Source organism: Haplochromis burtoni, unplaced genomic scaffold (genome assembly GCF_018398535.1).
Source record: "Haplochromis burtoni strain Fernald_Lab_line unplaced genomic scaffold, NCSU_Asbu1 Contig_89, whole genome shotgun sequence".
Classification (NCBI taxonomy): Eukaryota; Metazoa; Chordata; class Actinopteri; order Cichliformes; family Cichlidae; genus Haplochromis; species Haplochromis burtoni.
In genome coordinates, this window is record NW_024582450.1 from 2,077,644 (window position 1) to 2,101,452 (window position 23,809).

Genomic DNA, 23,809 nt, shown 5'->3' on the forward strand with positions numbered 1-23,809 from the left:
TTTATTTAATGTAAAATTATATTTTGTTTTAATTTACTTTCAAATTCTTCAGTTGCTGAAGGGGCTGCATAGTTTTCATAAATTGCATAGTTCAGAATAGCTTTAGTTGTACCAGATGGTTGCATTCAGTTAAGTTGGACTAGACTGTAATACAAACCGTTCAGTTTGTCAACAATAAAACTGACTGAAATGAGAGAAAGACTGATTGTGAGACTTTGATATTAGATAAAATGAATATTGATAAAGTTTACCTTTATGTACAGAATCTGAATATCGCAAAAAAATTTTAAAAATTGCAATAATATTGTATCGTGCGTTAAGTATTGTGATAATATCGTATCGTGGGATGTATGGTGATTCCCACCTCTAATGGCTACACAGTTATAGTTCTCCATTTCTAGAAGCTGCTGTGCTTCTGAGATGATCAGAGCAATATGTTTGGGGATAGACATCTGATTCTCTCTCTTGGCCAGGCCAGAAACTATAGATCTGTGGTTTCCAACTCCAGGCCTCAAGGTCTGGTGTCCTGCAGGTTTTAGATATCACCCTGGATCAACACACGTGAATCAAATGATTAGTTCATTACCGGGCCATGTTGAGGTGGTCATTTAGCCATTTAAAACAGCTGTGTTCGATCAAGGACACATCTAAAACCTGCAGGATGCCGGCCCTTAGGCCTGGAGTTGGAAACGCCTGCTATAGATGAATCTCCCATGCTCAGTGGTACAGTGCTTAGTATTGCTGGAGCCCTTTTTTTGTAGTGTTTTCAGGATTAGGTTAAGTGGCCATTCCAAAATTAGCTATATAGGTGCAAATGTGGGCCTATGTGTCTATCTACTTTTGCCCTGTGAAGCATTAACAACTTGTCCAGGAAATGTCCAATCACTTGCCCAGTGTCAGATGGTCTCACTGTGAACCGGATGGATGGTACAGAATCACAGGTTCCCATGTGATCCTAGGTGCAGTTGATCACATTTTGCTGTCCAAATGCTTTCTGATGCTGCATTTTAAATAAAGGCATTCAAGGAGAGAAAATCTTTTTCATGTCATGAGCAAGTTTGTTTATCTACTGAAGTTTAGATTCTGATTTTTTGTGCAAACACGAAAATAATAAAAACGCAATGGAAACAAGTTTGTCTGGTAGTTTTATCATTTTTGTTCACATTGAATTATCACATTCTTTTCACATTACAAGATACATCAGACGCTTCAAGTAAATAAAAAATTTGTGCTGCAAAGTCACTGAAAAATAAAGGAACATGACTTAACGGAAGTCACATCAGACTGCGGTATGTAAATCATTTCACTCCTCAGCTTAGATCTGATGAATGAGGATTGTATCGGGCTAAAAATATCATCCATTCTGTAGTTCCTTGTTGGCAATACAGGAATGTTATCTTGTTTACTGCCTTGAAGAATATTATGATGAGTCTGATTGCATTTAGTGAGTAAAGTTAAGGATGCTTCTATCAGCTAAACTTCCTGTTGGCCGGTTTAAATATGCTACATTGTGTGGTATGTTCAGTGTGAAAAACACAGGAAATGGACTAGGGTCATCCATATTTGTGAGATGAGAAAGAAGGCTGACTTCCTGAACTCTAAATACTCTAAAGGATAAAGGCATGCTAGTAGGAAAAATAAATCATGTTCATTGTTCTTTTCTGCTCTTTAAGAATCAAGGGACACTTCATTTGGACCTGATCATGGTAACTTAATCAGAAATAAGTGAAGAGGCCATGTTAAATAAAACAAAGATGCAGTATCCTAACCTGATTACCCCGTTTATAATACAGACTGCTTGTATAAACATTCATGTCAGCTTGAAATCCTTTTTTTTTTTGAGAAAACAATCCCAAGAGAGCTTTTGCTCTCAGGCAGTCTGTTTTGGAATTATGGCCATTTTTCTAAATAAAATCCTTCATTTTCAGAGGCTCACTGGACAATTGACTGACAAGCAGTTTCATGACAAAGAGAAGCCTAGTCCACAAATTAAGCAGATAAAAGAGTTGATTTTGAATTTTGAACTAGAATTTCATAGCTCTTGACATGACATCTTATATGAGGTTCAAAGACATGCTCATGCAAGTGAATGAGGCCAACACAAGGCTGGAAAAAAAGACAAAATAAACCAATTGGAGAGATAGCAAAAACGTTGGGAGTAATCAGATTAATAATTGGAACAATATGTAAAACAATTCATTGGCCAATAGACTTGGAAGATCACAGAATTCATTTCTAGGTTAAGAGAACCTCTTCAAAACATCTAGAAAAGTTAAGCACACTCTTGAGGTTGTAGGTGTATCCTTGTCATAGTCTAAAATCAAATGGAGTCTTAATGGATGTAAATACAGACGGTTTATAACAAGGTGCAAAGCACTGGTTGGTTACACTCAAGAACAGCACAGCCAAATTAGACTTTGATAGAAAACTTTTAAACAAGACTGCCCAGCTCTGGTGCAACCAAGATTAACTTCTGCCAGAATAATGGTGAAAAAATTAAATAGCTCATGAAGTATTTCACGTCATCTATCAGACATGGCGGAGGCAATGTTATGCCATGGACATGTATGGCTGCTCACTGAATCAGGTTACTAGTGTTTATTGGCGATATGACTGCTGATAGAAGTAGAAGGAAGAACTCTGAAGTGTATAGGGGTATACTCTGATCAGGCGGTATTTCAGGGTATAAATAGATAATGACCCAAAACATGCCGCAAAAGCAGTCTTTCCAGGCAAAGAAATGGGATATTCCTTAGTGGCCAAGTCAGTCACCTGATCTCAGCCCAATAGGGCATAATTTTAGTTACTGAAGACAAAACTGAAGGTGGCTGCAGTAAAAGCCTGGCAGAACATCTCAAGGGAAGAAACAGGATTTGATGTCCGTGGGTTCTTCAGTCTATTTCTACAGGATTTCAATTCAAGTATTAAAAACAATCCTTGTATCCTAGGTTATCTTTACTTTTTCCCACAGTTCAGTGACATACCTGGATTAGATTAACGGGTGAGTCTAAATTAGACATAGTTAACTATTCATGAATAGTTAACTGTCTCTCTGGTGTTAGCCTTGTCAAATACTACACGCCCCCAAATTGGATAAGCAGAAGAAAGTAGATGAATGGATGGATATTTAAATTTTTGTCAGCAAGTCCAATAACTTTTAAACCAATCTGCTAAGTGAAAAGAAATGATAGTCTATCATTACTTTAAGAAGCAAATCTCAGTCAGTCTGGAAAATTGCAAAAACTTTAAATTTGTCCCCAAATTGCAGTTGCAAAGACCATTGCCGTGACAAAACTGACAAAAGCCCGAGTGTCACCACTTCTGCTGAGGATAAATTCATCCGAGTCACCAGCCTCAGAAATCGCCAGTTAAAAGCACCTCAGATTAGAGCCCAGATAAATGCCACATAGAGTTCCAGTAGCAGACACATCTCTACATCAACTGTTCAGAGGAGACTGCGCGAATCAGGCCTTAATGGTCAAATAGCTGCTAAAAAAACACTACTAAGGAAAAGCAACAAGCAGAAGAGATTTGTTTGGGCCAAGAAACACAAGAAATGGACATTAGACCAGTGGAAATCTGTCTTTGGGGTGATAAGTCCAAATTTGAGATTTTTGGTTCTACCTGCCGTGCCTTTGTGTGACATAGAAAAGGGTGAACGGATGATCTCTACATGCATGGTTCCCACAGTGAAGCATGGAGGAGGAGATGTGATCGGGATTTATTCAAAACTGAAGGCATACTGAACCAGCACAACTACCACAACATCCTACAGTGGGATGGACCGCAGAGTGAATGCAAAAGGGCGACTGTGGCTCAGGGGGTTGGGAATTGCATCTGTAACCGGAAGGTCGCTGGTTTGATCCCTGGGCTCTCTGTCCTGGTCGTTGTGTCCTTAGGAAAGACACTTTACCCTACTTGCCTACTGGTGTTGGCCAGAGGGGCCGATGGCGCGATATGGCAGCCTCGCTTCTGTCAGTCTGCCCCAGGGCAGCTGTGGCTACAACTGTAGCTTGCCTCCACCAGTGAATGAATAGTGGTATTGTAAAGCTCTTTGGGTGCCTAGAAAAGCGCTATATAAATCCAATCCATTATTATTAACAAGTACTCAGAATCTCTGGGAACTCCTTCAAGACTGTCGGAAAACCATTTCGGGTGACGACCTCATGAAGCTCATCAAAAGAATGCCAAGATGGTCAAAAGCAGTAATCAAAGCAAAGGGTGGCTGTTTTGACCAATCTAAAATCTAAAACAAAATTTGAGTTATTTCAATTTTTTTTGGTTTACTACATAATTCCATGCGTGTTCATTCATAGTCTGGGTGTCTTCAGTGAGAATCTACAATGTAAATAGTCATGAAAATAAAGAAAAACCATTAAATGAGAAGGTGCGTCCAAACTTTTGACTGGTAGTGTATGTACAGTGACACAGAGGGATGTTTCATATGGCCGTCAGCATAATACTGTAGCACAAGCTGTATGAAAGCCAGAGAAATACAAAGAAACTTCTCACACAACATGTTGTCACTATGACAACCAGGCAGAATCATTTAGCCTGATCTCTTGCCTTTTCCACACAGCACAGAAATCCAATAGCATTTAAGTCTTATGCAACCAGGCTGCCAATTTGCTCTGAAAGGATTTTAACACATTTGCAACTAAGATTCATACTAGCACACATGGATTTTTCTGGCAACTTCTTTGACTGTTTTATTCTGGAGGGAGCTTTAGCTGCCTGGTACAGTTTTAGAAGCTAGGTAAGGCAGTTTTAGCAGCACAACTTTGAGCCACACGCAGTTGTTTTAGTGCCATACTCTCTAGTGATCACCCAAACCCCCTTTTTGTAGCTTATAGTGTAATCCTAATGCCTTTTATTTACATTTACGGCCAATTACAGTTCTCAAAAATCCCACACCGTGCCCTACTCAGATTTTTATTTCTACATTCCAGAGGAAAAAAAATCCTCATTTTCTGAATTAGTCTTTACAGTCTTTCACTTTTCACTCTGCTATCACTGAATAATAAATAACCCTGGCCTACGCTCAGAGATAGAAATACCATCTTGATTTGAAACACTTAAATCGTGAAGAGGGTCTGATATAATTCCACGTGCTGCAGCACTCTCGGTTGTGTATATTTGCAGCACTTCCCCGCTATTTTGCATTAGGATTTTAAAAGCGGTTCGGAAGGGAGGTAGATCACGATAATACAACTGAAAAAAGAATATACCAGAAATTGTTAATGACCAAGTCTCCGTGTCAGCTCAGGTCCTTCCTCTAGATTATTTTCTAGCCTACTTTGCGTGCTATCACACAGACGCTTCCCTCTTGTTTCAATGCGTGATTGAAGGGAAACTTCTTTTGGGAAGTGGGGGGACTACTTTAGGTCAACTTTAGAAAGAAATCTTACTAACTTATTGCATACGCTTACGGGGGAACGCGGTTTAGTATAATATACGCTACTCTTTAAGCATAAAGAGCAAAGTGTGAGCTGGGTTGGTATTTTTTCTATCACAAGTGTTATGTTTTTACTACGTCGCGGAAGGATCCTTTTTTCAAGCGAGGGTCGACATATCCGCCCATTTTTCCGATGTTTCATTCCCCCCCGAGTTGAAAATGGAGTTCGATTAAAGCAGATGTCCATCAAGTTCTCAAGGAAATTTCAAGTCTATGTATTTTTACTTTAACTGTCGGTGCTAATACTGAAAACAGTCGGACCATTTTGGGGGGCATTGGATGCCTTTACTGAAAATTACTCGGACACGTTGACGGAGCAACGCTGCACAGCGCTTTTTCAAGTGTTGTCCTGGACCTGAAGTTGGCGAATGGATGCTCGACAGCCAGCCATAAATAACCTGCCAAACGATACAACCTACAACGATTTCTACATTTTTTGAGGATCTATGCACCTTTTTGCAAGCCGGGGATTTGTGTCAGTTGAAGAGGATGGTCCAGATGGCCCATTTGTTGTGGTCGGATTTTACTTCCAGGGAGGATAAAATGAATCAACGATTGTCATTCCTCCTCGCGATTTAACGTTACAGCCCAGCCAGCAAAAGCTAACGTCCAGCTAGCTTCACTTGCTTTTCATAGGGACGCTGAGTTAGGCATGCCCCTTGTACGCCGTTTATTTACTATCCGAAATAGGGGTTATTTCTGTATGTGAAGGAAAATGGTGATATATGTGGTATTTTATCCCGCCGTCACTGCGTCGTCGATGCTATTGCTAGGATTTGGATCCCCGTGAGGAAAAAAATGAGTGAAGATTCAACAAATCCAAACAACGAGTGAGTCCTATTTTACACACACATTATTTTATTATTATTTTATCATTTACATCTAAACACACAGCTAATCTTCAATATGTGCTTATATGTGTAGATATTAACACACCGAGCATCGAGCTACGTTAGTTCCCGGTGACATTTCTAACCGAGCAACGTTGCCATTACATCGTCTTGGTTTACTAATATCAACAATAAGAAACACGTTGTACTTTCCCCCCGTGTTTGTTTGTTTATCAAGCTAATAGAAAGGATTGCCTTGTGAGATTAAACAGAACCGTGCCGGGGAAACAGTGGCATCGATCCATAGTAAAATATTAATCTCGTTGCTACTTTTTTGCAGGCTTATGATACTGCTAACCAGTATATGCTGTGAGAATTCAAATTAAAGCCACAACATTGTACACAACATGTACTAATCTTTGCTCATTTACGAGGCACTTGCTTGGTGTATTATTATTTATGTTCGGGAAATGTATTCATTCACGAAGGATCGTTCGGAGCAGACGCATAGATGGCAGTAATCTAAATATAATTTTATGTGAGTGCTTTCTCAGTACATCACGATCTGAGTCCTCTGCATTGACAGCCCAGATCTGTGTCTAACTGCTGTCCGCCATGATTTCGGAACATAATCATCGATTAAAATATTGCGGATTGTGTTTGTCTTTAAGTCTAGCCTTTCTTTAATGAAGGCTCTTCGCGGTTAATGCGGCAAAGTCGGCATTGAAAAGCCGAAGATGCCATTTTTTTTCTCAATCATGCTCATTTACATATCACAATCCTCCATTCATAAAAACGCTTAAAAACGGCATCGCATTCACGTCCAGAGCCTCACAACCTACGGGCATCGATTATAATATGTGCAAGCTGTGTTTTTGTACACGTCGCGCCCATTTCAGGTCGCATTTTAGTATTGTTTTAATGGGCTGATCCCTTGTGTGCGCTTGTTGACAGTCAGTGAGAAATATCTGCTTCGGGAGGTGCTGCGGTCACATGATCCCCTCCATTCATAAAGTACCTGCCTGCCCATTCACAGCACTGTACACTGTTTCGCATTGCACCGACGGTCACACAGTGATCACATATTCTGCATTCGCGGTACAATACATCGCATATAAGCGCCTGTGCTCGTTTTTCAAGTCGTTTATTTTACATGTTTTTTTTCTTAACCATCTCGACGTGATTTTTCTTTCACAATGCGTTTGTCATATGCTCTTTTCAGCCATTTACAGTGTCACGGTTTAATGTCTGAAACACACCCATGTTTTTTGTTGTTGTGGTTGTTTTTCCCCATTCAATCTTTCTGGCCTTTGTGAGACTGATTGATTTAATGCATGGAGGTTTTGTCCTTGAACTACACTGCTGTTTTGTTTTTATGTAACATGTGTCATGGATTTATTTATCTTTCCTCATGTCAAAGCACAGGAGCTCACACATGAATTCATTCCAGGCTATATTTGCTCTAAACCTTGATTCAGCTTGAATTGTGTGAATTTGTGAAACCTCATCTCCTAAATTTGATTCGGCTCCCTTCAATAATCTCGGGAACTCATCCATGCCCCAGATCCCCAATTTTTCAGAACTACTGCCACAGGCTAAAAAATAAAAATCCTCAGTTCCACTCAGCATGATGGCAGCAGCTAAAATGGCGAAGCGATCCAAACATTGTTGCTAAGATTTCACCACCTTTCCTCTTGTATGATTCATAGTAATGGAGTGAACGGAATACTGAGCGCTGCCTGAGCCATTTATTTTTGCTGAAAAGCATCTATTTAATGAAATATTTTTCATGACACGTCTGTCTATTGACAAAAAAAAAAGAAAAGATTTGGTGTGCCACTTTTTATTTATTTATTTTTTTTAAAAAGTCAAGGATAATCATTCCCCCCTCATAGTAATCTTCACCATATCACATTGTGAAATAGAGCCACTTTCCACTGATGAATTAAATGTTGGTCTTTGAGCCTCTGAATCCTTAATCAAACTGCCTTTTTTCTCATATGTAGAACAAGCGTAGGATCATTTACAAATGTAACTAGGGATGTATTATTTATTTTATTATTAATTTCTTTTACATTTTGCTCTCACAGCCTCGATTTTTAAACATTTAATGTGAAAGTATCCACATGGTTTGTGAACAGATAGCCCTGAGGTGGTTTAGTCTAAATGATAGGTGGTAAGCCGAGCTGGTTTACACACAGCACGCCCTTTGCTGAGAACATGTTACTTGGCCTTGGTGCAACAATGTTCACATGGCTGAAATGACAAGAACGCACTTAAAGCCTTGTGAGATTTTGGTTTGCGTCTCGTCTGGGATGTGTGCTGTGATGTAAGGCTAATGTGAATTCTGTAGACGAGGACTGTGGTCTTCCTGGGAGACGTGGGAGATTTATGCAAGCACAGTATGTGCAAGCAGTCTCTTTGTGAATGTCACGTTTATCTAAAATATTCATCTCTACCAAAGCGGCTGCCTTTTGAGGTGTACTGTGCTTATATCTCTTGTTTTCCAAATTACCGTTTTTTATTATCCTCCTCCAGTTTTTAATAAACACATGCTAATATTGCTAATATAGTTCAGCTGGTCCAAGTATATAGTCTGATTCTTTTTTCTTTTTTTTTTTACTTAAAAAGGATGAAGGACTCTTTTTTTTTTTTTTTTTTTTTTTTTTTTTTTTTTTTTTTTTCTCATCAGTGAAGGTCAGTTGCCTCAGTACCTCACCGAACATGTCTAGGGTATAGGCTCATTGTTTTAGATTCCTGTAGTGCTGTGGTATTGTCTGTTGTCAGTGTGATCTTTTAGTGATTCCTCTCCCTGTGTCCTCTTCCCATCTGTGTGATTGATTTGACAGCTCAGCGTTTTATCTGCCATTGTTGTGATCTTATCACCTGTGGGCTGGTTTACACTCCCATTCCTGTTGCGGAGCCTTCCAAACACATTCCTCCCAAACAACCCCCATCATGTCCTGAAACGACAAAGGGAGACAGCTACTTCAGCTGTTAGGGCTAGTGCTTTATGGCCTGGGTAATTGCCTATATCCTGTGGCCCTCATGTTAAGCTAAACAATTTCCTGGACCTTTTTATAGATAGTATTATTTGGGGTTACTGCCAGTTGTTAGTTCTGACCTCCACCACCTACTCCTCCAAAACCTTTGTATTACTAGTCTAAGCTTGCAGACACACCTTACCTTTAACAAAGTCTGCTGAGCTAACCACGTCTTTGGTTTTGCTTCTGTATTCTTTTGAGGAAGTGATGGTTGTGGCTGCAGTAGTTAATAGGCTAATGAAATGGTGTTATTTGACAAATATGTATATATAGATATGTAAGGGCACTTATAAAAGTATTGTACTTGACTGGTTAATGGTTGCATTCTCATATTTCATTAGATGCATGGCAGATTTAGGACGTACATATATGTCTTATATGTTAGGCTATAATGGGAAGTTTACAATGTCTTTCTACAGACTTTGACACAGTGTCCACCTAATAAAATGTTTTGTAATCCTAAAACTTATCTTGTGTAGAGAGTATCAATGTCTGAACGTCTGCCTGTTTTATTAGAACCTGCTGCTTTGTCTCAATAATGACAATGAACCTTTGTACAGTCAGTGGGCTTTGGCTGTAACCAAGACATGTTAACATACGAACAGGCCTTGTATAGTGTTGGGCTGTTCCATTCCCATGGCCAGATTTGGTCCTGGATTCTGTGTATTTAAAACCCAAGCCACTTCCCTCTTTTAAGTTTTTCATTTCCTCTTGAAGTATTTTAGGAGCACACATACACTGCTGACATTTATGGCAGTTTATTTGGAGGCTATTTCAAACCAATTTACAGATTTTTAAGAGAAAGACCTGATGTGAATGTATGCCATGTGTAGATATATACATATACTGTTAAGCCACCAGAAGAGAGAGAGAGAGAGAGTGTGTCCGTCCGTCTGTCCGTCCGTCACAGCATCCACATAGCAGTGATTATCTTTATTTCTTTGTCAGGATGGTCCTCTGATGTTCACAGACCATATCCTAATGCCTCTAAGAAGTGCTTTTAGCACTAAGTGTCTGAATTGTGGATATTGTTTTTAGTTTAGTTATGCTGTATGTGGGAGCATGAAGGCTGAGCCTTGTAGTGAGCTCTCTGCTGCAGCTGGTCTAAGATGGTTCTTTCCTGTGAGGTCACAGACATAAAAGGGCACAGATGTAAATCCTAAACCTTGTGTCTTTGATTGAGTTTGCAAACGCTTTGAAAACAGGAAGGGGTTTCTGTGTGTGCGTCTGTGTAGACACACTGCAGTGTTTACGGTATTTCTCTGGAAACATTTGGCGTGTATATGGGTTTCTGGGAAAGATCGAGCCAGATCCTAGACGAGGGAATTTATGTGCACATAACGTGTTATCAAATAAATTGCTTAATGATTCACATTTTTAAATAGGATTAAAATTAGAGGCCTGTAAGGATATGTATTTTTATCTCCTCAGGAAAGTTTTGATCACATTTTGTGCTGTCTAGAGGCTATATTTAGAATTTGGAACAGACTTTTATTGAGAGGAAGAGGTTCATGTAAGAGCTGCTTGAAAAATGCACGATTCATAATGATGATAATGTTATAGTACTCCTAACAACTGGGCGTGCTGCGATGATGTACAACATGTCATTGCAGTTTCTCTTAACCTTCATGGGCCATCATCTTGGTTTGGTGGTTTGACCTTCCCAAGTTCCTCCTGAGATATATCAATAGTTTCTCCCACAGCTAGATGGCTGCCTTGTCCCCTTTAGCTTCCTGTTTCCCCATTAGTTTCAAAGTAGCTATGACGAGTAGATGGTTGGTCTTTGGGGACTACTCTTACATCAAAGCAGCCCAGAGACGCTGCAGCAGTCGAAATTTGTGGTTCCTCTTTTTCCTCTTTTTGTTGTAATGGCAGGCACGAGGTTTTAATTTTCCAAATGCTTGTGGTTCAAATTAAGATCATCTCAATATGTGGCTTTGATTGATGTTTGAGAATAGTTTTTTTGGCTTTTGATACACATACAGGAATCTTTTGATTTATAGTGCCACAGTGCAGCGGCACCTACAACATTGCTGTTAGGGTTGTGGGCCCAATCCAGTAATGGAGGGGTTGGTTTGAAAATCAGTGTTAGAAATGCCGTCTGAGTGAGTAGATCTGACATTCGTGCACTGGTTTGGTCTATCTTTGATTTAGACTCCAGGGTAATCCGTGCCACTAACGGATGTATGTGACAGATAACAACAGACATGACAATGAGCGGTTAATTTGTCGTATGCATTAGGTATATATTTATTTATTTATTTTTTTGTATAAAAGAATGGTGAGACATTTTGAAGTCGAGATTCACTGTGTGGTGCAGCAGCAGAGTAAGCCTGTTTTTTTTTTGTTTTTTTGTTTTTTTTTTTGTTGTTGTTGTTTTTTTGTTGTTGTTGTTTTTGTTGTTGTTTTTTAATTTTTTAATTTTTTTTTTAAATTTTCTTTCTTTCTTTTTTCCCCCCTGAGTCAGTTGGTAGCTAGGCTGAATGTTCTTGTGAGCGAGATGACTCACCAGCAGCCTGAGGTGTTGAGAGGAGATAGGGCAAATTTCTCTTTCACTTCTCTTTCTATAGCAAGCGTATTGGTTTTCACTGCAGTTAATGTAAGCAGGCTTGTGATGCTAGTGTTTCTCTAGGCATTGTCCTATTGTTACTTCTGTTAATGAGTAACAAGATGGTCTTTTTAAAAGTGTTTTGCTCTGACCTTATGTCATAATTTGCACTGCATCCATGTTTGGCCATGTTGGTGTTTGTTTTGGGGTAAGTCTGTGCCCTTGAGTTTGCCTCTGGTTATTTGGGAGATTTGAACCATCACTAATTGGCTAGCTAGTTTGCACCATTCAGATTAGATGCACTGTTGGAATCAATGGCTGAGTCCCAGATTGCATGTTATTTATTTCTTCAATGAGGCATGATCCTAGTGAAAGAATGTGTGCCATTAGTTTGTCTTTTCAGCCTTGGAATAACATACTCTTTTGTTTTATTGCATGTACAAACCTCTCATTCATGAAATGGTGAAGGAGATGTGTAAAATTTAGATTTTCATCAACTTTTAACACACTTTTGTGTCTTCAGTGAACCAAGAGATCCATGAAACATGAGAGATTCCCATCCTTTATTTTTTTATTTTATTTTTTTCCCCTTTCTGCATGTATCAGAAAAGCTCTCTAAAAAGCCACTCAGATTTGCAGCCCCCTCTCACATTAAAAGGAGATAAGCGCAAACCCCTGTCTGGTGAACAGATTCGTCTGAGTAGCACAGACCTACCCTTATAAATTCTGAATGACTATCTGCAGTTGGCCATTGTTATATCCTTACAGGAGTCGCTTCTGCAAACTCCCAACTCTGAAATGTCTCATTTGCGAGCAAAGCAGACCAAGTGCCTGTTGTTAAAGCACATAAAAGAACCTTTAAATTGGCACATTACAAAGGTCATAAAGCAAATGTCACTCACTCATTTTGAATGTAAGGCCAAAAACTGGCCAGAATGTCTTTGAAATGCTAAAGAGCATAAATTGAGGAAGACCCAATTTCCAATGACTAAACAAGGACTAGGTGTGGTCTTAACTATGCTAGGTTTCTGTTCCATCTTTGTACCTCTCATATATTCTCAGTCCTCACATTTACTTTGTTTTAGTAAAGCTGAATTCTAATAAAGTTGTTACCATGTAAATATTTTTGTATTCCTGTTGTCAGACAGCAGAACGACAATGGCATGACAACAGAAACATAGCCCTTCAAGCCATTCCATTTTCTTCTTGGCACGGCTCTAATTATTATTTCTATAACCATGTTGTTGTCTGACAGACAGAATCACAATACACACTGCTTCAGTTTTATAACTGACATTGCAAATTCCTGTTATAATTACATGATTACACTTAGAGATGTTTGAAAAGAAGAAGATCTTGTTCGTGTTTGTCGACTGCCATGCTTTCACCTAAGGCTACGTCCACATTAGCCCGGATAGATTTGAAAACTGCGTTTTCGTCTGAAAACGCGCCGCGTCCACACTAGCGTTTTCAGTCGTTTTCACAGAGTTGTGCGCCCACATTGAAATGGCCGAAAATGCTTATGTTCCAGTCCTGCGCATGCGCAAATGCGAGTGAGAATTAAAGAATTGGAAGAAAAGCTACGTGGAGCATGTACAAACTGATATTAATCTTTTTTAGGGCTGTCAAAATTGAGAGCAATCAAAACAACTGCTGTATAATGCACTCCGCTATCTTTAATTGGTCACGTGACTGCATCACATGACTAAGATGCGTCATCGTTTTAGAAAGTCTGCGTTTTCCAGTGTCCATACTGCGACGGGACAGCTCTGTTTTGAAATGGTTTTCGAGAGCGTTTTCAAAACGCTGCATTTTTCCTTGACAAAAACGCCGTCTCAGTGTAGACGGGAGGACAAAACTGAAAGAAAACGATGCATTTTCAAACGAAATAGCATTAGTGTGGACGTAGCCTGAGTTGTGTTACTTCCACTGGCTGCTCTTCTTTCTCATTCAAACTCTTGCCGTGGCAGTAGGCCACCTGGTTTCAAAGATACAGGTACTGAATTGATCTTTAGTATGGCATTAGGTGGGATATACTGGCATTTAGAGCAGGGCGATATGGCCAAAAATATTTATCACGATATATATTTGAAAATTTGCGATAACGATATAACTGACGATATAATTGATGCGAGACAAAATACAACTCCACAACATTACTAGCGCAAAAAGACAACCTTCCATTTATTTTCACTTAAACAAGAAGCTGGTTTTTATGTACATTAAAGCTTTATAAAAATGTAACAGTGCAAATGCAAATTCCTTGCTGAAAGTTTAACCAAAAGGCATTTCCAGTAGAAACGTGCTGACATATCCTGAGCATAACCATGTATAATATCCACTGAAGTTAAAAAGAGGTGCTTTGCAACATTAAACTGCAGTGTGCAGTACGTATTTTTCGGACCATAAGGTGCACGGGATTATAAGGCACATTAAGCGAAACAAAGCAGTCAGATAAATCAAACTTTATTAAACTCATTCTTCTTGCTTCCTCCACTTCTGTACCATTGATTCATTAATGTTGAATTCTCTGGCAGCTGCTCTATTCCCATGTTGTTGCAGTATATGAATGACTAACCTCGTATTGTGGATGGATTATCTCAGTTGTTCTCCTGACTGAAGTTTGGTCCGTTTACAGCATCCTGCCATGCGATTGCATTTGTCTCTAACCATGAGGAACCTTCACGTTAACTTTTATAAGTGGAAAAGTGTTAGTGTTCGTCCTCCAGCTTCACTGTTTATGTTATGCTAACATAGCTGTGTCGCTAGCGATCACGTAGCACATCATTATATACCAGCTAGCCCAACTTCAGTAACCCTACAAACGTCACTGCTGTTTAGTTTCCTGTCTTCATTTATGTTGGAAGTGATAGCAGAGCTGTACGTTTGAATTTTTTCAGAAATCTCTCAGTCAGAACATGCTATATCATGCTTAGGTAACTAGCGAAACTAGCGAGCTAACTTCCGCTAGCTTCCTGCTAACTTCTAACTCCGTTAAATGTAATAAATTTTGTTTTCATGGATGCCTGGAAGTTAAACTTCATAGTTACACCTGGTAAAGCAGCAATGCTGATCGTTTTATTAAAGATGAAAGAATTTAGACAGTTTTTAACTCTCAGTGATGCTGCAGTGTTCGTTTGACCTGAAGATACGGAGTTTAGGACCCAGATTACTCCCAGATTTAAGAGCATCTTAGTCCGACAAATACGACAATAACGACGGCCGCTTGCTTCTTCTGCAAAAAAATATGCTTTGTCATGTATCTGACGGACAAACACCAAACCAGTTCCACATCACTGAAGCTGCACCATTTTTACAAACCAATTCTGGTTTCAGTCAACAATTGGCCATGTGCGTATGAAAACAAAGGCACTGGGCATGCGCGTTTTACTCTTATTCTATCGCGATATTTCATTTTCCTATCATTGCCTAACATTATACCGGTATTATCGTGAACGGTATAATATGGCCCAGCCCTACTGGCATTGCAGAATGAATGATTTGTGAGGTATTTTTATTAGAAACTTGCAATATACACTCTGAAGACTCGCCTTAACTTGTTAAATAAAGGTAAAATATTTCCCCCTTCTTAATACTACTACACTTGGTATATTTTAGGTCAAGTACTTAAGGAAATGTCAAAATATCACAATTTTCCTGTGATAACAGCCTCTGAAGTAAAGCAAGCGACTCAAACGGCCAGAGTTCCTTTTTGCTAAATCTTCCATGTCCCACCCACTTTCCTAGCGATCACTTTCTTCTCAGAGGATAAGCTATGGAATCGGATTGGCATAAGTAGCTTGTGTTTATTTTCCCAATGGTATTTTAATGACCTCCCACCAAATAATATAAAAAGTCCTACAAGCCAAAGTGGTCTAGTGGAGCTTGACTGTGCTTGATAGCCTTCCTCCAGTTTTGATATGGAGGAGAGATGGTGAGGGAAAAGGGGTGATTGGGGGGAAAAAAATAAAAGAGGTGGTGTCGAGGGGGCTTTTCTCCCCTTTTCTGATGCTAATGAAAGGAGGAATGGTTTTCCAGCTTTTAGCTTGCAGAGTGTGTCTCCCCTGCAGCATGCTCCGCTGCCTGGACATTGTGGGAGGACAAAACTCCAGGCCCGGGATCCAATAACGTGAAATTTCAGCAGAGAAGCGGCCATTGTGTAGAGTGAGGCAGGCCAGGGAGGGGCTGGGCTGGAGGGGGAGACGGAGTGGAAAGGGAGGGCGACTTGGAGAGCACCCAGGGCTCAGGCCACATCCTTTCTCTCTCTCTCCCCTCGTCTCTTGCTTTCGTCTTCATTCTTCTCCCCCCCCTCCTGTCTTTCTTTCATGATCCCCCCCACCAAAAAGAAAATATCCCCAATCCTCCTGCTCTCTTCTCCACCACTCCCCTTTGGGGTGGGAGGCCCAAAGCTGAGACAGGAGCAAAGCATGATGGCATGCTGGAGTCCAGCGAGCCATGGGCCAGAGGAGCAGACAAACGGCCACTTTGTCCACTTAGGAAATGGTTGTCCCAAGATCCCCCTTCTCCACCACACTGGAGCAGCCGGCCTCGAGGCCCAGGCCTGCCTGCCTGCCTGCACTGCACATGCTCCCCTGTTCTCTTCTCTTCTCTTCTCTTCTCTTCTCTTCTCTTCTCTTCTCTTCTCTTCTCTTCTCTTCTCTGTGAGCAAGTGATATCTGTAATTTTGTACACAATGTATAAAGTATGTAAATAGCCATTTATCATGAGTGACATAGTTTTAACTCTGAGACATAGCAGATGAATAAAAAGTGCAATTATCGATATTCTAGTTCTCACAGCAAGTAGGAATCCAAGAGAGACATTTACTTGTTTTGGTCCAGACAGTTACAGTACTTGCTCTATTCTCTAATGGAGAGTAGGACGGCCAATCTGCCTGATTTGGTCTTTTGCATTGTCACATACAACTCAGCCAGATCGTGTCTAGAAAAGTTCAGAGGTGTATGCGGATGTGTGAAAACGGCTTTAATTATTCCTTTATGTAGTAACAAAATACACTCACATTTACATATTCATGCACTAAAAAATAGGGCTGGACTGTATATCATCTCCTTTGCTCCTGACCGACTGATTCATTTTTAGTTGTTCAAATAGCCGACTAGTCTAAAAGTAAGAAAATAGTCAAAATTAAGGAAAATCAAAATATTTTGTGCATATTTGAAACTGTTAATTGTATTCTTCAGTAATCAAATCATTTTTCAAATGCCACTGCAGCACTTGTCACGCGGACAGAAGTGGCTATCAGATTGTGATCATTAACAGTGTTAACACAAGTAGCCCTCTTCCTCACAAGCTAATGTCCACATGTCTGTGTTGTATGTGGTTCTTGCTTAATCTTGGTGTTTACATTCTGTTTTACTCTGACACAGTTGTTCATCTTCTACATCTGCAGAACTCTGTTGGTTTATGTGGCTATCTTCCGTCTTATTTTCCACCTTGCTTGTGTAGGCCTTCCTGTCAAGTAGAAAGAGGTGTGCAGTTGTCTTCTCTCAAATAGTAGCAAGTGGTGCTGTAACTTTTCAAACAGCTAGCTGCTATTGTACGTTAATAAATATGAATAAGTAGTTTTGCACTATTAGTATTTCAGGTACTAGCTAGCAGGAGCAGCAACATTTCATTGTCTAGTCTACTAGTTATGCACATCCCTAGCAAACTGATTGGAGAAGATGTGGAAAAAGACTGTTTACATAGCCTTTTTTTAAAAAATTTTTTTATTTTTATTTATTTGTTTATTTTATTTTTTTTAAATCCTTCCCCTTTAGCTAAGTCTGTGCTATAGTATTTGGATCTCTAGAGTTTGTGCAGCCCCATCCACATTCCTATCTCACTCACTCTCACTCGAAAGATCTCCTTATTTTTTCCAGTTTTATTTATTTTTTGTGATTTGTTTAGCATGCTTTTTGAAAAACCCTTGGCTGGCTAGTTTCAAAGAAGAGAGTTTCTAGTGCTGCGTCTCTCTATCTACTAGGTTCTGTGAGCGACAGGAGCACATTCATTGACTTCACTGTAGCAACATGCAAGCTAACTTAAGTTGCTGTTTCATGCTTATTATGCTTATAAACACGGAAAAAACTACCACTAAAAATAATGCAAAATGTGATACAATTACATAACTGTATTGTCATTCAGCCAAAAAAAAGGGTCTTTTTGTTGTTTTTGTATTGCCCATCTATTGTCGAATTACAAACACAGTACACATATGTATTTGAATACATTTTGTGTGCAGTGTTGTTACAGTACTGAAACTACAGTTTGCGTCAAGTGGAAGCTAAGTTATAATTTTAGACCTTCTGTGTGTTCTTTTCACAAATGAGGTTTGATACAGTGAGATACTCGATTATGGCTTCCTCTTTATGTGTTGGTTGTGGGCTGTTTATTGTCACCTTGGTCTCCAGCAATCATGCTCATCACCCCCACCAGCAGTCCTCTGTTACACTCTCACCCCTCCCTCCTTTTTTTCCTCTCCTGCTTCGGTCGGAAATGAAGTCAGTCATCCAGCAGAACAACTTGGAATAATTCAGAATTGGGGGGGCTCTTTTCTTTTGCCCCCTCCCCTGCAGGCCCAGGCCAGCTGATCTGCTTCCGCTCTCAATTGTGTGTCCAGTCGACTGTGTGCTCTCAGCAAGGGGCGTGGGGCTACTCTGAACTTTGTACGTGTGTGCACCTGCATATACGCATTATGTGTTGCAGCAAGTTGCAGTGACATTTGTTTTGGGGCTAGTGTTCCTCTTAAGAATGAGAGGGGTTGAAAGAATGAACAGAAACTGCTGTGAAAAACTGATCTAAAACTTGTTGGCTGAGTTTTGCTTTTTCTTTCTTTTTTTTTTTTTTTTCTTGGTCTCCAGGATGTAGGTGTGTCTATTTGATTATAAATGTTAAGTAAGTGCAGTAATAACAATACTTCTTGTTCAGGAGTCTCTCTTGGGTGACATGGGTGTTTTAGACCAGATGCATAAATGCATGTATGCAGTTCAGTTAACTTCCTTTCTGAGCCTTGCCCCCCTCCCTGTGAGTGTCATGGTTGCTGGCATGTGTGTGATGGTAGGTCTGAAGGGTCAGGCCCTGGTCATTGTGCCCTGGTCATGGCTGAGCGACACCACCGCCTGCCTTCTGTTCACCCCAGGGACCCCTTCCTGACTGACAGTCCCTTCTGCACCCATCACCCATATCCTTTATTGGGGGCTGTAGAGAGGTATAACACCAGCAGCATATTCTTCTTACTGGCTGCTCAGAAGTACATTGTGTGTCTGTGTGTGTGGCATGGGTTCTCATGCACAAATTTAGTGACACTGCTGTTAAACTAAGGTTAAGCCAGAAAAGGGTGTTTGTAGCAGATTGCAAAGAGGAAATTAGTTGTGTTTGCGTTTTGTCACCCTGCATCCTCCCACGGCCAGTTACTGTCTAATAAGCCTGGGGTGGGCGTTAGGAACAGAACTGACAAGTGGTGTGTGTGAGTGTATATGCATATTTTATTCAAATATATCTAAATACACATTTTTTTTTTTTTTTTTTTTTTTTTGGCTTGGTTGAATCATCAGGTGAGGGGAAAAAATCACAAATTCACAAAGTAATATTCATAAACTTGACAAAATAATATTTAAAAATATCTTTGGAAATTAGATAACTTCAGTAAAACCTAAAAATCTTCCTGACATCAAGGTTTGGACCTTGATCTTGAATTATCAGGCCCCATGTTATCTTAAAGACCTCATAATACCATATCTCCCCCAATAGAGCACTTTGTTCACCGATAGCTGGCTTGCTAGGGTATTTTAAAAGTAGACTGGGAGATTCCAAGCCTTTCAGGCCTTTCTTCTGTGGAAGGAGCTCCCAGTTTGGATTCGAGAGACAGACATGTAGTTGTCTAATTTTAAGATTGGGCTTTAAAGTTTTCATTTTGATAAAGCATATAGTTAGGGCAAGATCAGGTGACCCTGTATCCTCCCTTAGTTTTTCTGCAGCAGACCTAGGCGGTGCTTCTTCATGCTCACCATTTTCACTCGCTGTGTGTTTATACACTGTCCATCCATCCATCCATTCGCTTCCGCTTATCCTTTTCAGGGTTGCGGGGGGCGCTGGAGCCTATCCCAGCTGTCATAGAGCGAGAGGCAGGGTACACCCTGGACAGGTCACCAGTCTGTCGCAGGGCTAACAACCATTCACACTCACATTCACTCGCACATTCACACCTAGTGGCAATTTGGATTATCCAATTAACCTATCCCCACAAGTGTATGTTTATACATTGCTCTTCATTTAATCTTCCCTCAACCCCAACTGGTCGTAGCAGATGGCTGCCCCTTTTTGAACCTGGTTCTCCTGAAGGTTTCTTCCTGTTAAAAGGGAGTTTTCCCTTTCCACTGTCGCCAAGTGCTTGCTCATTGGGGATTTGTTTTGATTGTTGGGGTTTTCTCTGTATTATTGTAGAGCATTTACTTTACAATAAAAAGCACCTTGAGGTGACTGCTGTTGTGATTTAGTGCTATATAAATAAAATAAAATTGACGTCAGATACAGATAGAATGTGCTTAATTTAATATCACAGAAGAATTTGATGTAACTTTTTCAGTTTGATGGAGAGATTGTTTGTTTGAGTAGTAATTGAAAGGTCTAAATTTGAAAAGCTAAGGATATAAAGGGCATTTGATAGATTATAACATTAACAGGGCTAGAAATTAACACCTGCCAGATGCTGGTACATTTTCCTTTTGGAAAGTGAATATCAGGAAGCCATTGACCACACTGGCTAGTAAATGTTTGTACCACAATAGCAGTTTAAGTTAAAGTGCTTTGAGCCTGTTTAGGTTTAAAGCCTGTTCTGCTGCTTGTGGTCTACACCATGTGTTTGGAGTCTAACATGTCCGCACAAAGTTATTATTTTATTTATTTTTTCATTTTTGTTTTTACCCACCAGTATTCTGCAAAGTGAACCTCATTTTTCGTCTGATTGACTTTGACTGTGACATGTTTGTCCAAACAGAGAAGGAAGACAAATCCTTAGATTTGAAGCAGTAGTAGAAGACTCAGCTCGGCTCACACTGATGATGACGACCAACAATTATTGATTGCAGATGTCTCATCCCCTCATGCACTATGAGCTGTTGTAGAACCATAAAAGTGTAAAAGGAAGACAACTAATATTTGGCAGCTAATTCTGTTGTTTTTCTGCTAGTCAGAAATTTCTTTCTTTGGTTTTCTTTTTTATTTCTGATGGCAGACAGGCACTTATCTACACAACCAGCAGATTTAGAACACGCATGTTTTTGATCACCTCTTGAATGTATGCTCTTTATATAGCATTTATTTCTTTAAAGCCATTACCCCACTCTCAAATCACTTTCTGTATTTGTCTCTTGTTTTGAGTTTCTCTTATTTGACATACTCATCACTCTTTTGAGGAAACTTTGGTCAATTATTACATGGTGGCAGGTCAAAGCTTTCACATGAAGAAAAAGATGGCTTCAGATTTAATGCTCACTGGCTCTTAGATTAATTACTAACCAATATCCTGAGCACTGAGATTTGCCAAGGGTGGGGAAGGAATGAGACCAAAGGTTGGCCTCATTGAGTTAGCCAAGAGGGAAGCCAGAATGATGTTATTCCTCTTTTAGAACAAGAGCTAAATGTTAACTGTTTTCATATTACATGTTCTTCATAGTGACATTTCTCTGCCTCTGTCAATGCTTGAGATTTGGCCGCTGATTGAAAAGCCATTCTTTGCAAATGTTTCAGACTCTGATGTCATCTTTATTGGTTAACCCGGACGTTGGCCAGAGAGCAATGTGTCACAGGGAGACATCCGGCAGTTATATACTTCAGTTCTTTGACTATTTCTGGCTGCGCTCTGATCTTTCCAAGTCTTTAATATGTTACCAGTAGTTTGTGCAAAACGCTGCCCTCAACACCCCCTGACCTTTGTCATTTCCGGTGGCCCAGTGCTGTGTTATCTAATCACTGAACATCTGTCTCCAAGTGAGAGGACAGAAAAAGACATGGAATGAGAGGCGAGCAGATTTAAAGTTACATTATGTAATTGGGATAGTAATCTCTTATTACTTTATTACTGATACATTGGCACAATATAGCAATTTGTTCTTGTGAGTTTTGTTTCTGATTTGAATTTCTTGTTAATTTAGAGTTTGTGACTTATTGATATTTCAAAGAAGATGTTTTTTTTTTTTTAGGTACTTTTCAACCATCTGCTTCATGTTAATTCTCTATAAATTATCTGAAACTTCTATAATACAGTAAATGATCAACACCATGTTTTCTTTCTGCTTCATTTAAAAAAAAAAAAACTAAACTTTTTATTAGTGTGTTTGCCTTCTGTTACATACACAGTGTTAATTATCTTAAACGGCTATCTCATAATAGTCATTTAAAGGAAAGCGGATGATGTTGTTTGGAAACCAGGTCATGTGCTGTCTAGTTTAAAACCACCTGTTTCAAGAGAAAGGTTGGGAATCAGCTGTGGCCAGACTTAACTTGGCCACACGGTCAGTCACCCTCTGCCTGGGGTTAAACACACACACTGGGCGCTTCAGACAGTCTGTTGTTTTGCTGTGTACTAAAACCAAAAACGTATCTTTAATGCAAAATTTAATCTCTTATGTTCAGTTTTTTCGAGTAAGTAAATGGCAAATAAAGCAAAAGACAGACATTGGCCCAGAATTTCCTAATTGCCCCATCCCTAGTTTAAATTGTAATTTTCTCACGTTATCATTTGTGTATGTTCTCTTTGCTCAACATTTTGTTTGTGCTGCACTTAAACTGTATTACTGGTCAAGGCTGAGGCTGTGTAGTTTTGCTTTTGTAATAAAGGAGATTTAAGCAAAGAAAAGAACCCAGGAGACAACTGAAAATATGTTAATGATTCTAGATTATGTTCACTAACACCACTGGGTTTTCCTTCTTCTTTCTCTTCCTCCTTTTTTTCTCCACAGTGACAGTTATGCGCGTGTGAGAGCAGTGGTCATGACTCGGGATGACTCCAGTGGTGGGTGGCTTCCCCTGGGCGGTGGAGGACTTAGCTGTGTCACTGTCTATAAGGTCACCCGGGCGGAGGACACTAACAGCACCCACAGTGGAGGCAGTGGAGGAAGCAGCAGCAACCTTAGCCCCTGTAGCCCTAGTCCTAGTCCCAGTCCAAGCCCTAGTCCCACCGCTGTGGAGTTCCACATCAAAGGCGAAAGGCTCAAAGACAAATTGGTAAGAGAACCTCAAGTTCATAAATGCGATTAGCGTTTTATGCTACAAGGCCAGACATCCAAAGTTGTTCTTTTTTTTCTTTTTCTTTTTTTTTTTCTTCATCTGAATGAGATCACTGCAAACCCTGCTGTTCTGGACTCCCCTCCAATGCTTTGTCATTCATACATGTACTCACACAGGAAGTGGTTATTAGGCTTTCCTCCATGGCACAGGTATCGGAAAATGGGAGCAAACTGCGTATTTCTGTGATGAATCATCAGGAAGAACAGGAAATTATGCACATTCACTCTGCTTTTCTATCAGTACTCAACTACTTGCCGCCCCCCCCATGTTTCTTTTTTTTTTTTTTTTTTAGAATTCTCTTCCTGACTGTGATGTAAAGACTGTTTAAAGTTAATCTGTCCCTTTTTAACCCATAAATACTTCTTTGTACAACACACTCCGTAGTTAGTGTGGTAAAAATAAAAGTAGAATCATTTTTGAAAGTTCTGATAAATATTTCATTTCAGATATATGCAAAAATATTTATTTTTTCCCAATAAAACCATTTACAGTCAAGCTTCTCCTAACAATTACTTTTATATTTTCCTTTATAGCCAGAAATGCTAGTTTTCTAATAGGGTTGTCAAACAAAAAATCTGATCTTAATTGATACAGTGGAATTAGCTACTCATTTCAACAGTATTGATACCAACAGTGCCGTTTC

At 39.7% G+C, this 23,809-nt stretch overlaps 1 protein-coding gene across 1 annotated transcript in view; it reads left to right on the forward strand.

Annotated features, from left to right (window-relative positions):
* The first annotated feature begins 5,179 nt into the window (after positions 1–5,179).
* The window catches only part of spred1 (sprouty related EVH1 domain containing 1), a 34,948-nt gene continuing 16,318 nt past the window's right edge, over positions 5,180–23,809 (forward strand). The window contains exons 1-2 of the mRNA XM_005942639.3: positions 5,180–6,285; positions 22,839–23,103. Coding sequence (XP_005942701.1) covers positions 6,254–6,285; positions 22,839–23,103 — 297 coding nt within the window. The 5' untranslated portion in view covers positions 5,180–6,253. The remainder of the gene's footprint in view (positions 6,286–22,838; positions 23,104–23,809) is intronic.